The sequence below is a fragment of the Chanodichthys erythropterus genome, chromosome 4, assembly GCF_024489055.1.
Source record: "Chanodichthys erythropterus isolate Z2021 chromosome 4, ASM2448905v1, whole genome shotgun sequence".
NCBI classification, from domain to species: Eukaryota; Metazoa; Chordata; class Actinopteri; order Cypriniformes; family Xenocyprididae; genus Chanodichthys; species Chanodichthys erythropterus.
The window spans coordinates 39443716-39457732 of record NC_090224.1 but is presented as its reverse complement, the minus strand read 5'-3'; the positions used below and the strand labels follow the sequence as shown (position 1 = coordinate 39457732).

Genomic DNA, 14017 nt, shown 5'->3' with positions numbered 1-14017 from the left:
ACAATCACTCCACACTAATCACCACACTCAGCTGCCACACATTACCTGGACTATAAAAGACTCATACACACACCACCTCACCGCGAAGTCTTGATTACTCCTGTATCATTTTCCAATACATCATAACCTGTCAGTGTCTTTGTCATGACAACTTGACATCATTTAGCTTTATGGGTTAACATTGCATTAAACTGTCATGTGGTTGGTTTTGACATTGGCTGTCATGAGGCCATTATAATAGTGTCATAAATATGTATCTTGAGCTCAAGTACAGTGGTACAAATTGAACTTGTCATTAAAATGTCATTAAGTGAAAATACTCTGACAAATAATTTTATAACAGCGTCACGACTATTTTTCATTTCATGTTTTTTTTTTTTTTTAAGTTTCCTCCAACAGGTCAGATAATAGACAATTTCAAATTTCATAAAAAAAGATGACAGTGTTATAAAATAATGGTAAAAATGGTATTTTAGGGTCTTTTAACTAGTTGCTTATTTCTATTAGCATTCATATGGCTAAAATATTGGCTATTTATTAGTACTTATAAAGCACATATTAATGCCTTATTCTGCATGATCTTATTCTACATTCTTAATCCTACCCAATACCTAAACCTAACAATTAACTATAATAAGCAGTAAATTAAGAGTTTATTGAGAGAAAAGTTAGTTAATCGTTTATATACGTGTTCCCTATACTAAATTGTTACCAAACTAATGTAATGTAATGTTAACCCATAAAGCCAAGTAGTTTTTTAAGTTTAATAATTAATCTGCTATGTCATGTTTATGACAAGTTATGATGTTTTGCTAATTTCACGTTGTCATGACAAAGACACTGACAGGTTATGATGTGTTGGTTTATGTCAAGTTGTAGTAACAAAGACATCTCAAACAATGTCATCTTTGCATTAAAAATGACATAACTGAGCGAATGACATTTAATGACAGTTGTCATAAACATTCATAAAAACCTCCTTCATATTCATGAAATGTGTCATGTCAAGATTATGAAGGTGTCATGTCAGTCTTATGCACACCCCTTCAAGTAAAGTGTTACCGTTTATTTTAATGTATTTTATTCATTTATTAGTTTAGTTTATTTGTTAACAGGGTGAATGCACATTAATAAACATAACTGTAAAATGTGCCAGAATTAGCCCAAAAGGCTATTTTTCATCTGTAGAAGAATGTTAAAAAGTCACCCTAAAACAAAGACAGAGCATCATTACACATATAGTACACATCATAAAAATAAAAAACAAAACAAAAAAACCCCCCACAAATGCACAGTAAAAAGCGGTACTAAAATACAAAATATAAGTAAATTACTAGACAAAATAAGGTATAAGGTAATATATATATATATATATATATATATATATATATATATATATATATATATATATATATATATATATATATATATATATATATATATATATATATATATATATATATATATATATATATATATATATATGTGTGTGTGTGTGTGTGTGTGTGTGTGTAAGGAAGGTAAGGAAGAGAAAGAGAGTGAGAGAAAGAGAAAAACAGAACGAGAGAGAGAGAGAGAGAGAGAGATGGCAATAGCAGAAGGCAACATAGCCAAGAGCAATTTGTACAAGAAAGTCTATTTTGTCAAGATTACAATACTAATGTTGACAATGCCGAGTTGAAATTAATTAATATATATATTTTTTAATCTAATATTTATTTATAAATAACAAATTTTATTATAAATATCTTTAAACTTTTCCCTGAACCCCTAGCACCCCCTTGTGGCCTGAAAACCTCTTCTGTAAAACCGTGTAAAACACCCAAACTCCTGTCCACTAGGCGGAGGAAAAGCACGACATGAACTCCGTGATAATCACGAGAAGAAGAGAAATGGCGATCTCCAGTGAAAGCGTGGAGGGTCTCATAGGGACTCTCCGCGAGTCTTTAGAAGCGCAAGGTTTTGAAATTTATCCTTTCAAGGTAATATGTCTGGCTCCATGAACATAATAAAAGCAATCAGGCTCGATAATAAAAGTATTTGCGTCTGTATGTTGTGGTGGTGCATGTGTTAGTTGTGTTCACAAGCACAGTGCACTGACACATCAGTGGGAAACATGTTTGGACAACACTTATGAAGGCAGCTCTGATTGAAACTAGTTTGTGTTTGTTACTGATCATATTTCTGTGTTGTGGTAGGTCGGCTGGTACAATGCAGTGTTATCTCCTGCCCATCACCTGCATTACCCAGCAGACACTCTGGCTGTGGTTGTCCTGAGCTCTCCGTCCATGTTTGAGCGCTCGTTCCTGCCCTTCTTACGGAGCCAGTGCTGTGAGGGCCTCAGGGACCCCATCGATCAGTGCAGCGCTCACGCCGTCTCCTCCGCTGTCTCGCTGGTGTGGTTCAGCTCAGTGACACTTATCCCAGTTCACTTTCTGCTTTTATCTAGAGCAAAATGCACGAAAAAGATGAGAAAAAAGCAGTACAAATAAATAAATTTATGATTAAACCTACTTCATAAATGTGATTAAAATTAATAAATAAATTTAAGCAAATCAATAAATTAAGACATCAGATTAAAATAAGTTGATTAAAATAAATAAAATTGATTTGAATAAATAATAAATTGATGCATTTAATTAAAATAAATAAATGAAAAAAGTTTGATATAAATAAATTTGATTAAATAAATAAGTAAAACTTTATTTAAATAAAAACGAGAAAGCAGTGTAAAATATATACAATAAGATTAAGTAACTAAATAAATGAGTTGATTAAAATAAGCAAATTAAATTTCATTTAAATAATTAAAGGATTAGTCCACTTTTAAATTAATTTTCCTCATAATTTACTCACCCTCATGTCATCCAAGATGTTCACGTCTTTCTTTCTTCAGTGGAAAAGAAATCAAAGAGCTTTAAACGACACCAGACGAGGAATAAGAGTCTTATCTAGAGAAACTATCGGACATTTTAGAAAAAAATACAAATTTATTTTATGCTTTATAAACACAAAACTGGCGCTGCGTTTGTACCGTAAGTAGAATAGGGAAGGCGTAGGACATACAGCGTAAGCGTTTAGAGAATACGGAAAGCAGAAGCACGCAGAAGGTTTAATGTGTATTTATAAAGCATATACAGTTATTTTTTTTTTTTTTTTTTGAAAATGTCCGATGGTTTCTCTAGATGAGACTCTTATTCCTCGTCTGGGATCATGTAGAGCTCTTTGAAGCTGCACTGAAACTGACATTTGGACCTTCAACCCGTTGAACCCCAGTGAAGTCCACTATATGGAGAAAATCCTTGAATGTTTTCCTCAAAAACCTTCATTTCTTTTCCACTGAAGAAAGAAAGACATGAACATCTTGGATGACATGGAGGAGAGTAAATTATCAGGAACATTTTATTTAAAAGTGGACTAATCCTTTAATATATTTAAAATAACTACATTTAACAGTACTACAATGAGTAGAAAAATGCAGTGATGTAATAGAAACTAAACATTTTCCACATTTATAATAATAATTATACATGAATGTTTGAAGTTTTAGGATGGGATTGAGAAGTTCTGATCATTCCTTTATCTGAACGTGTGTTTTAATCTCTCTCTCTCAGTGTTTTCCCAGTCAGTCTGTGGATGTCAGTTATGATTATGAGATGCTGCCCAACAGAAGACCCAAGTTTCTCGCACAGACTGCCGCTCACGTCTCAGGAGCAGCGTACTACTACCAGAAATCAGACATCCAGAGTCCACCATGGGCTGATAAGGTCAGCCAGAAAAGATCTACAGTCCATTTTAATATTTAACTTTGATTAATCTGAGAAATGCAAACAATACTTAAAATATATATTTTTTACTTTACAAAAAACTCTTTATGGATGCAGTCAGATGTTTGCTTTCTGAAAGTCTTTCTCCTTATTCTACACAGAAGATGTTTGGAGTCTGTATACACCCTAAGCTGGGTGGCTGGTTTGCTATCCGAGCCCTGCTGGTCTTTAAGGATGTGCGAGCGGATCTTCAGCAGAAGGATCCTCCAGACTGTGTGCGCTCACAGGAGGAGCGGATCGAACTGCTGGAGAGGTTTAACTTCCGCTGGCAGGACTGGAGCTACAGAGACATGGTGCCCACAGAGGAAAGGTACTCGGATCAGCAGAGGGAGTATTTCAGGACTCCTCCAGGCCAGCGGGGGGAGCTGCTCAGACACTGGGGCTTTCTGACTGACTCTGACACAGAGAAGCAGAGCTCCACGAACAAACAGGGCTGATTCTGCACAGTTCCTGAGCCGTTTTCCCAAAGATGTGTTCTGCTGTGTGGAAGCTTGTTTTCACCACAGAATAAAAGCTAATTGAGACTTTTTATCTCGCAATTCTGACTTTTTCCTTGCAGCTGCCAGTTTGTATCTCACAATGTATACTATTTTTCTCAGAATTGCAGGTTTAGATTTGCAGTTTGGACTACATTACTTGAAATTGCGAGATTATATCTCAAAATTCTGCCTTTGTTTTGTCAGAATAATCAGAATTGTGATATAACTTGCAGTTACCTTTTTTATTTATTATTTTGTGCTGGAAACAAGCTTCCATATGCTTGTTTTGAATGGCATAAAGTGTATTAAGACACTGTAAATGAACATTGTTTTTAGGTTTCATGTTCTAGTCTCACTGTAATCGACATGCCACTACAGACAATATGTAAGACATTTATAAATGATCATTTGTTCGTTTAACTTTAATTTAATAAAACTGAGAATTAGGGGTAAGTATTGACATGCATAAATTATTTTATACATTTAATTTTATTGTAATTGTTATAGCTTTAAAATAATATACTGGTAAAATTACAAAATAAGTTACTTAATACTCAATACTTATTTAATAAATATTTTGCAATAATGACTGTTCGTTATTCCTTATCCAAGGAATGTTCTTAATAAAGTAAAAAAATAAGATTTGTCCTTAATATTTTTATGATGTCTTGTTCTGTAGCCGCCCAAAGCCATGCTGTATTGCAGAGATGGGCAATCAATTAAATGTATTTAAAATACATATTTAATTGCTTTGGATTATTTTGAAATTTGTATTTTGCTGGATAGAAAAGAATCAAAAGGAATTTGTGTCAAAGCACTTCAGAAATTGTATTTTGTGTATTTAAAATGCATATATATTTACACAACAATGATGTACTAAAAACAGAAATGTTTTTCCTTTGCATTTTTTGCGTCAAAAAAGACTAAAGCGCTGTATTTGTGCCAGGCCAGTAGTTGGCGATGTCACCTATAGACTTAACACGCAGTGCATCGTTTTCACAAATTTGTGTTTTTGTAGTTTACACGGAGATGATAATGTAATCTTTTTCAAAAACATGCACTTTGAAACACGTTTTCAAAAGTTTTTTAGGTCCCCAAAACACAGTTGTCATGTAAATGAATTGCCAAAATGCATAATTTTTAATGTAAACATCCCCTTAATCAAGTATGTTAGTATATTCTTGAATAAGAAAATAACTTTAATAACCGGGCTTGAAGTGATAGTTCACCCAAAAATTAAAATTATCCCATGATTTACTCACCATCAAGCCATCCTAGGTGTATATGACTATCTTCTTTCCGACGAACACAATCGGACATATATATTTAAAAATATCCTGACTCTTCCAAGCTTTATAATGGGAGTGAATTGAGCATGAGATTTTGAAGCTCAAAAAAGTGCCTTCATCCATCATTAAAGTAATCCATATGACCTTCTGAAGCAAAGCAATGAGTTTTTAATAACTAGGATTTCGATAAGAGAAGAGGAGCTTGAGTTTGTTGCCCAGTCATGCAGTTAACTTTGAAAATAAAACATGGACATAAAAACAAGGATTGCTAAACTGCTAAACATTGCCTTGACAAGAAGTTTTAAGTTCAAGACTCAAACTTAAAAGGTTGAGTGCAATAGGTTGCCTTATTTTTTCAAGTTGGCTCAACTTGGTTTTTTTTCTTTTTCTTTTTTTTTTTTTTTTTAAAAATTTCAAAAGATTACCTGGAACTCATTAGATGAACAAAAGTATTTAAGTTTACTCTACCTAAAGCAAATTTCTTGAGTTAACTTAAAAAGTTGAATGCTATAAGTTTTTTTTTTCAGCTCAACTATTCTTTTATTTATTTATTTATTTTTATGGTTGTTTTGTCTGCAGGATGCACACCAGTAATATAGTTTTTTTTAAAGGCAGCTTTATAAAAGCAATATAAATGTCCTAATTAAACTAAGGCCTAATCCTGTCAAAAGATCAAGGAAATTTAGATTTCTCAATTCATGACCACTTTAAGGCACAATATGACAAGATATGTGATATTTCCAGTAGAGATGCAGAATTAAACAACACAAAGTTCATCACAACATGGTTATTATTGTGCTTGTGTACATTAGAAATTGTGGTAACACTTTCTATGAAGACCATGCTTATAATGCTTTATAGGCCCATTTATAAGTAAGTATTGCTATTCTATAAATATATTTATAAAGACTCATTAAGACCTATACCTCATTATAAGAACAGTTATAGATACATTTATATTATTTTTATAATTACTTATAAGCCATGCATTGTTTTTTTCAATGCGCATGTCCATAATCCATTAAACTGATTTATAAATTATCATATATAAAATAGTTCCATAGACTCTTGTTTGCTATTAATTATGTCTTTAATGGCTTGCATTAGAGGTCATGAATTATGATTAGTTAAAATCTATATTTCCTCAGCCATATGCATGGTGTTGCTAATAGCAGTTTGGAATGATACTTTCAAAAGATTGTTGCAGTGTTTTGCAAGTATGTAACATTAAAAAAGAAGTAAGCAACTTAAAATGTACACTGAGCACATCTTCATGATTTCTTAACATTTTGCTTTAGGAAAAATGCATCCTATGTTTTCACTTCAATTAAAGCCAACAATGATGCATTTATAGAGATTAGTAACTATTATTACTCACAATACATATTTATAAAAACAAAACAGGGATATTTAATAACAATATATTCACTTATTTGACAGAAATAAATCTGAATTACTAATTGTAACTGTAACTATAATATAATAACATTATAGCAATGCAGGTTGCATCTTCATAAATACATTCATGGAACCATACGACTGACTAATTAATAATTAGAAATCAGTGTACAATAGATTATGAGCATGAGCATTGAAAAAGCAAATGCATGACTTATAGTTACATTTATATAATTAATTAGGGGCCAAGCCCCGAAGGGGCTGTAGCCCCTATTGTAATTGTACGTTTTCCCTTTTATTATTATTATTATTCTTCCTCCCGAATGGGAGTCTATGGCAGCCCTATCAACGGAACATGAGAAAATGATGAAATTTGGCACAGTTGTAGAGATGCTCATGAATAGTGATTGGACCAAATTTGGAGTCTCTAGAACCAACTCTATAGCGCCACCACCAGTTCAAAATTTCAACATTCTAACGGTTTTAACATTTGAACTGTTTGTCATAGAAAAATTAAATTTAGTTCATCTGATTCGTCTCTTCATGCTGATGCTATTCAACTTCTTACATTAAGTCTCCACCCATTACAGTAGTGGCCATTTTGAAAAGTACAGTATTTGTTTTTTTCGCTTCTCCTCCTTCAAAATTTGTCCAATTTTGTCCAGACTTTGATCAGGTGATCTTTGGTCTGAGCCGCACAGAAATGACTGAACAGATTTTTTTTATTCATCTTTGTTCAAAAGTTATGATGTCACAAAGTTAACGAGGTTGACCCAAAATTGCTATAGAGGCTGTATCTCGGCCAAACTTTGAGCAATCGAAACAAAAATTGGTACCCTTGATCAAGACCATGATCTAAGGTTCCATGCCGAATTTGGGAACAGCGCCACCTACAGGTCATGAGATATGAAAAATGGCTATTTTGGCAAATTACTTTTGAACACTTTATTAGAAAATCAAGATCTTGGTGTCTATGGATTCCCTGTGCCATGCCGAATCCGAGGATATCAAATTCGTCAACATCGGATGAACCACGTGTCCGCCATTTTGAATTTTGTCATAAATTGCAATAACTTTTAAACAATTTGACATATCATCACAAAATTTGGTACATATGACCATCAGAGTGTCCTGAAGGTACATGAGAAGTTTCAGCACAGCGCCACCTAGTGTTCCACAGATATAATGTTTTTTGCAAAATTGCTTATAACTTTTGAAAACATTATCCAAAATTTGTCTGCTTTATGTCATTTTATTCCCTGGCTTATGCCGATTCCGACAATGTGTCATTTGTCATTTTCCTTAAATGTCCTGTCTGCCATATTGAATTAAATCAAAAACAGTTTTTTCGCTACTCCTCCTACAAATTTTGGTCAATTTTGTCCAAAATCAGCTCAGATGATCTTTGGACCCAGCCGCACAGAAATGACTGAACGGATTTTTGATATTCGCTACCATTCCCAAGATATTCATCTCTGAATGTGACCTTGCTTGTGTTTGTTGTCTTATACTAGTTAGCTTAGCACAGTAATTGCTTAGCATGCTAAACTATTGCTATTCTTTCTAATGTGGTCTTCAGTCAACAGGTTAACCAAAACTTAGTTGGCATTAAATAACTTTGCATACTAATATGGTTAACATGCTATGAAGCTTTTTTTTTGTGAACTCTTTCTCACACTGAAACCTCTGCTTAGCATACTGATGAACTTGCATGGCTGATTAGCTCAATGTGTTACGCCACGGATCCCGAATGCTCTGCATCGTGGGTTTGAAACTCAGTGTGACACATGCCCAGACCGCATGAGGTACTGTGGCAGGAAAAGATGCAGAACTTGTGTCTGTTCTAGGCATTCTGCCTAAAACTGGTCTAATCTGAAGCTATCACATGCAATTCCTTTATGTCCAAATTCGTAGTTATTCTTCTTCCCCCTGTATGGTAATCAATGAACCATAAGAAGGAAAATTATCAAATTTGGCATGCTTGTAGTGATAGTAATTAAAAGTAATTTGACCAACTTTGGAGTATCTAGGACTAAGTCTATAGCGCCACCACCAGTTCAAATATTCACTTTTGTAAAGGTTATAACTTTTGAACCCTTTGTTCCAGAAAAATGAATGTCAATACAACTGATTCCTCTCTTCATACTGATCACATTCAATATCTTACATTAAGACTCCACCCAGTACAGTAGTGGCCATTTTGAAAAGTACAGTATTCCGTTTTTTCGCTACTCCTCCTTCAAAATTTGTCCAATTTTGTCCAAACTTTGATCAGGTGATCTTTGGTATGAGCCGCACAGAAATGACTGAACAGATTTTTTTTATTCATCTTTGTTCAAAAGTTATGATGTCACGAAGTTAACGAGGTTGACCCAAAATTGATATAGAGGCTGTATCTCGGCCAAACTTTGAGCAATCAAAACTAAAATTGGTACACTTGATCAAGACCATGATCTGAGGTTCCATGCCAAATTTGGGAACAGCGCCACCTACAGGTCATGAGATCTGAAAAATGGCTATTTTGGCCAATAACTTTTGAACACTTTATTAGAAAATCAAGATCTTGGTGTCTATGGATTCCCTGTGCCATGCCGAATCCGAGGATATCGAATTCGTCAACATCGGATGAACCACGTGTCCGCCATTTTGAATTTTGTCATAAATTGCAATAACTTTTAAACAATTTGACATATCTTCACACAAATTGGTATGTATGACCTTTAGAAGGTCCTGAAGGTACCTGAGAAGTTTCAACACAGCGCCACCTACTGTTCCACAGATGTAATGATTATTGCAAAACCACTTATAACTTTTGAAAACACTTTCCAAAATGTGTATGCTTTATGTCATTTTATTCCCTGGCTTATGCCGATTCCGACGATGTGTCATTTGTCATTTTCCTTAAATGTACCTGTCCGCCATATTGAAATAAATGGAAAACAGTTTTTTCGCTACTCCTCCTACAATTTTTGTCCAATTTTGTCCAAAATCAGCTCAGGTGATCTTTGGACCGAGCCGCACAGAAATGACTGAATGGATTTTTGATATTCGCTACCATTCCCAAGATATTCATCTCTGAATGTGACCTTGCTTGTGTTTGTTGTCTTATGCTAGTTAGCTTAGCATGCTAATTGCTTAGCATGCTAACCAGTTGTCATTCTCTTTAATGTGGCTCTTCAGTTATCAAGTTAACCATGAGCTTCATTAGCATTAAGTTAGCTTAGCATGCTAATATGGTTAGCATGCTAAGTAATGCTTTTTTTGTGAATTCTTTGTTAGACTAAAAGGTTTCTTCCACAGTCTGTTGAATGTGCATCCTCAAGTAGCTCAATGTGTAAAGCCAGTTATCTGAAGAGCCCTGTAATCCGAAGTTAGTGGGTTCGAATCCCAGGTGGAGCGGTTTTATAAAATAGTGTGTTTTGATTCCTTTACTGCCTCTTGGATTAGAAATAAATGCTTTTTGTTTCATGCTGCGTTCATTTTCATCTAAGCTTATGTACATTCTGAGTTCATTCTTGCCCGTAATTCTGAACCAGCTGTTTCATGTTTGTTCATTTTCTGCTGTTTTTCCTCTTCCTGCTCTGTATTGCACTACAGCATGATGAGCTGCAGAATGATCTAAACTAAAGTTATTAGGGGCCAAGCCCCGAAGGGGCTGTAGCCCCTATTGTAATTGTACGTTTTCCCTTTTATTATTATTATTCTTCCTCCCGAATGGGAGTCTATGGCAGCCCTATCAACGGAACATGAGAAAATGATGAAATTTGGCACACTTGTAGTGATGGTCATGTCTAGAAATCTGACCAATTTTGGAGTCTCTAGGACCAACTCTATAGCGCCACCACCAGTTCAAAAATTCAACATTCTAAAGTTTATAACTTTTGAACCATTTGCTCTAGAAAAATACAATTTAGTACATCTGATTCGTCTCTTCATGCTGATTCTATTACAATTATTACATTAAGTCTCCGCCCATTGCAGTAGCGGCCATTTTGAAAAGTACAGTATTCCGTTTTTTCGCTACTCCTCCTTCAAAATTTGTCCAATTTTGTCCAAACTTTGATCAGGTGATCTTTGGTCTTAGCCGCACAGAAATGACTGAACAGATTTTTTTTATTCATCTTTGTTCAAAAGTTATGATGTCACGAAGTTAACGAGGTTGACCCAAAATTGCTATAGAGGCTGTATCTCGGCCAAACTTTGAGCAATCGAAACAAAAATTGGTACACTTGATCAAGACCATGATCTGAGGTTCCATGCCAAATTTGGGAACAGCACCACCTACAGGTCATGAGATCTGAAAAATGGCTATTTTGGCCAATAACTTTTGAACACTTTATTAGAAAATCAAGATCTTGGTGTCTATGGATTCCCTGTGCCATGCCGAATCCGAGGATATAGAATTCGTCAACATCGGATGAACCACGTGTCCGCCATTTTGAATTTTGTCATAAATTGCAATAACTTTTAAACAATTTGACATATCTTCACACAAATTGGTATGTATGACCTTTAGAAGGTCCTGAAGGTACCTGAGAAGTTTCAACACAGCGCCACCTACTGTTCCACAGATGTAATGATTATTGCAAAACCACTTATAACTTTTGAAAACACTTTCCAAAATGTGTATGCTTTATGTCATTTTATTCCCTGGCTTATGCCGATTCCGACGATGTGTCATTTGTCATTTTCCTTAAATGTACCTGTCCGCCATATTGAAATAAATGGAAAACAGTTTTTTCGCTACTCCTCCTACAATTTTTGTCCAATTTTGTCCAAAATCAGCTCAGGTGATCTTTGGACCGAGCCGCACAGAAATGACTGAATGGATTTTTGATATTCGCTACCATTCCCAAGATATTCATCTCTGAATGTGACCTTGCTTGTGTTTGTTGTCTTATGCTAGTTAGCTTAGCATGCTAATTGCTTAGCATGCTAACCAGTTGTCATTCTCTTTAATGTGGCTCTTCAGTTATCAAGTTAACCATGAGCTTCATTAGCATTAAGTTAGCTTAGCATGCTAATATGGATAGCATGCTAAGTAATGCTTTTTTTGTGAATTCTTTGTTAGACTAAAAGGTTTCTTCCACAGTCTGTTGAATGTGCATCCTCAAGTAGCTCAATGTGTAAAGCCAGTTATCTGAAGAGCCCTGTATCCGAAGTTAGTGGGTTCGAATCCCAGGTGGAGCGGTTTTATAAAATAGTGTGTTTTGATTCCTTTACTGCCTCTTGGATTAGAAATAAATGCTTTTTGTTTCATGCTGTGTTCATTTTCATCTAAGCTTATGTACATTCTGAGTTCATTCTTGCCCGTAATTCTGAACCAGCTGTTTCATGTTTGTTCATTTTCTGCTGTTTTTCCTCTTCCTGCTCTGTATTGCACTACAGCATGATGAGCTGCAGAATGATCTAAAGTGCAGCTTTATAAGAATTCTTCATTTTGAGTTCATTTTCACATGAACTAATAAACTTCGGCAGGTGTGGAAACATTCACTTGCACAGTGGTGCAATGAGATGAGAAATGGACCTTGGACCCGGAGGTCGTGGATTCGAATCTTGTGTGGGGTTCCTTTATACAATTGTGTGTAATGAGTCATTTTGATACCTTTTTTATCCAAATAAGGATTGTGCTAATCTTTATTCCTCTTCAATGAGATACAAGTATTTTAGTTCATTCCGTGTTCGTTCTCTGAACTTCTATTGATTTTCATTTCATTTCCACCTGTCCTTCTGAACCAGATGTTTTGCATGTACATTCAATTTCTGCTGTTTTTGCTCTTCCTGCTCCGTATTGCGCTACTGCCCCTACTGGGGCTTGGCCCCGAATTGCTGCTTGCAGCTATATTTATAACTGTTCTTATAATGTGGCATAGGTTTTAATAAGTCTTTATAAATATGTTTATAAAATACTAATACTTGCTTATAAATAAGTATAAATGGAGCTATAATTTATTATAAGCATGGTCTTCATAGTGTTACCGAAATTGTTTATGCTCAGTAAGTGCATGATTATATTAATGCAGTTTTTTATTGTTGCAATAGTTAAAAAAATTCTGAAATGTTGAAATAAAATATCAAAATATAACATCATTTTGGAGGTTTGAAAATACAGTAGTCCAACCCCAGAGCTAATCCTATGGACATAACTGATCACCCAAAGCATGACATTTGGATTGACGTTTATGCCTTTAGCAGACCTGACAAAGGAGAGGTGTGTAAGTGCATCGGTGTGACATGTGAGTGGTTAAGTGCTTGTGAAAGAGGTGTGTCTTGGAGGATGTGCTCTTTCCACCAGAGAGGGTGAAGGTTTTTGTTTTGGTGCTGTTCCAGTGGCAGATCCTGAAAGCAAAGCGTTAAAACCGTTGGAGCACAAGCTCACCGGAGTACAAGTTTTATGTCAGATTCATGACCATCACATTGAGACAAAATGTCCACACCTATGGCATTTCATTCACTCTTAAATCGTGGGATTAAATCATGAACAATGGCTACTAATCAAAGAAAGATACTGTGTCACCAAAAACTTCACAACAAAATAGATTCAATCAAGTTGTTAACCTAATCATTCAACTGATTGTATCATGTGGATCTGAAATTCATAATCATAACACGGCATCAGTCTGTCATTTTTATGCAATGACAAGGAAAAAAAGGATCAGTTTTCCACTTTACAGGATCACTTGTCTAATGAAGAAACTAGAGTAGCGAGGTCTTGTCAATGTGCAGAACCTCTCAAAAAAGCTTTTTAATGCATTAAATCCTGATGTTTTAAGTGATCTAATGTGATATATTGTCCATTTTCAACATACATAAAATGTTTTGTATTGGTTCTGCCCAAATGTTCAATGTATCTTTTCAGTCACCAAATGTAGTGTCTGTTTTAAAGATGGACAGATGAAGCCAAAGGTTGCAACCATTTTAGAACCTCTCTCTCTCTCTCTACACAGCATCTACCTATAAATGTTTGTTTGTCCTCAGTGACACCTGATAAAACAGACGTAAAACCGTTTTATCACGTGTATTC

At 34.9% G+C, this 14017-nt stretch overlaps 1 protein-coding gene across 1 annotated transcript; it reads left to right on the top strand.

Moving 5' to 3' along the window:
- The first annotated feature begins 1874 nt into the window (after positions 1-1874).
- mmachc (metabolism of cobalamin associated C) lies at positions 1875-5147 on the top strand. The gene is made up of 4 exons (XM_067383520.1): positions 1875-1982; positions 2199-2396; positions 3615-3767; positions 3929-5147. Exons 1-4 carry the CDS (start codon positions 1893-1895, stop codon positions 4262-4264), a joined length of 777 nt encoding a protein of 258 aa, XP_067239621.1. The 5' UTR covers positions 1875-1892; the 3' UTR covers positions 4265-5147.
- The last annotated feature ends 8870 nt before the right edge of the window (positions 5148-14017 follow it).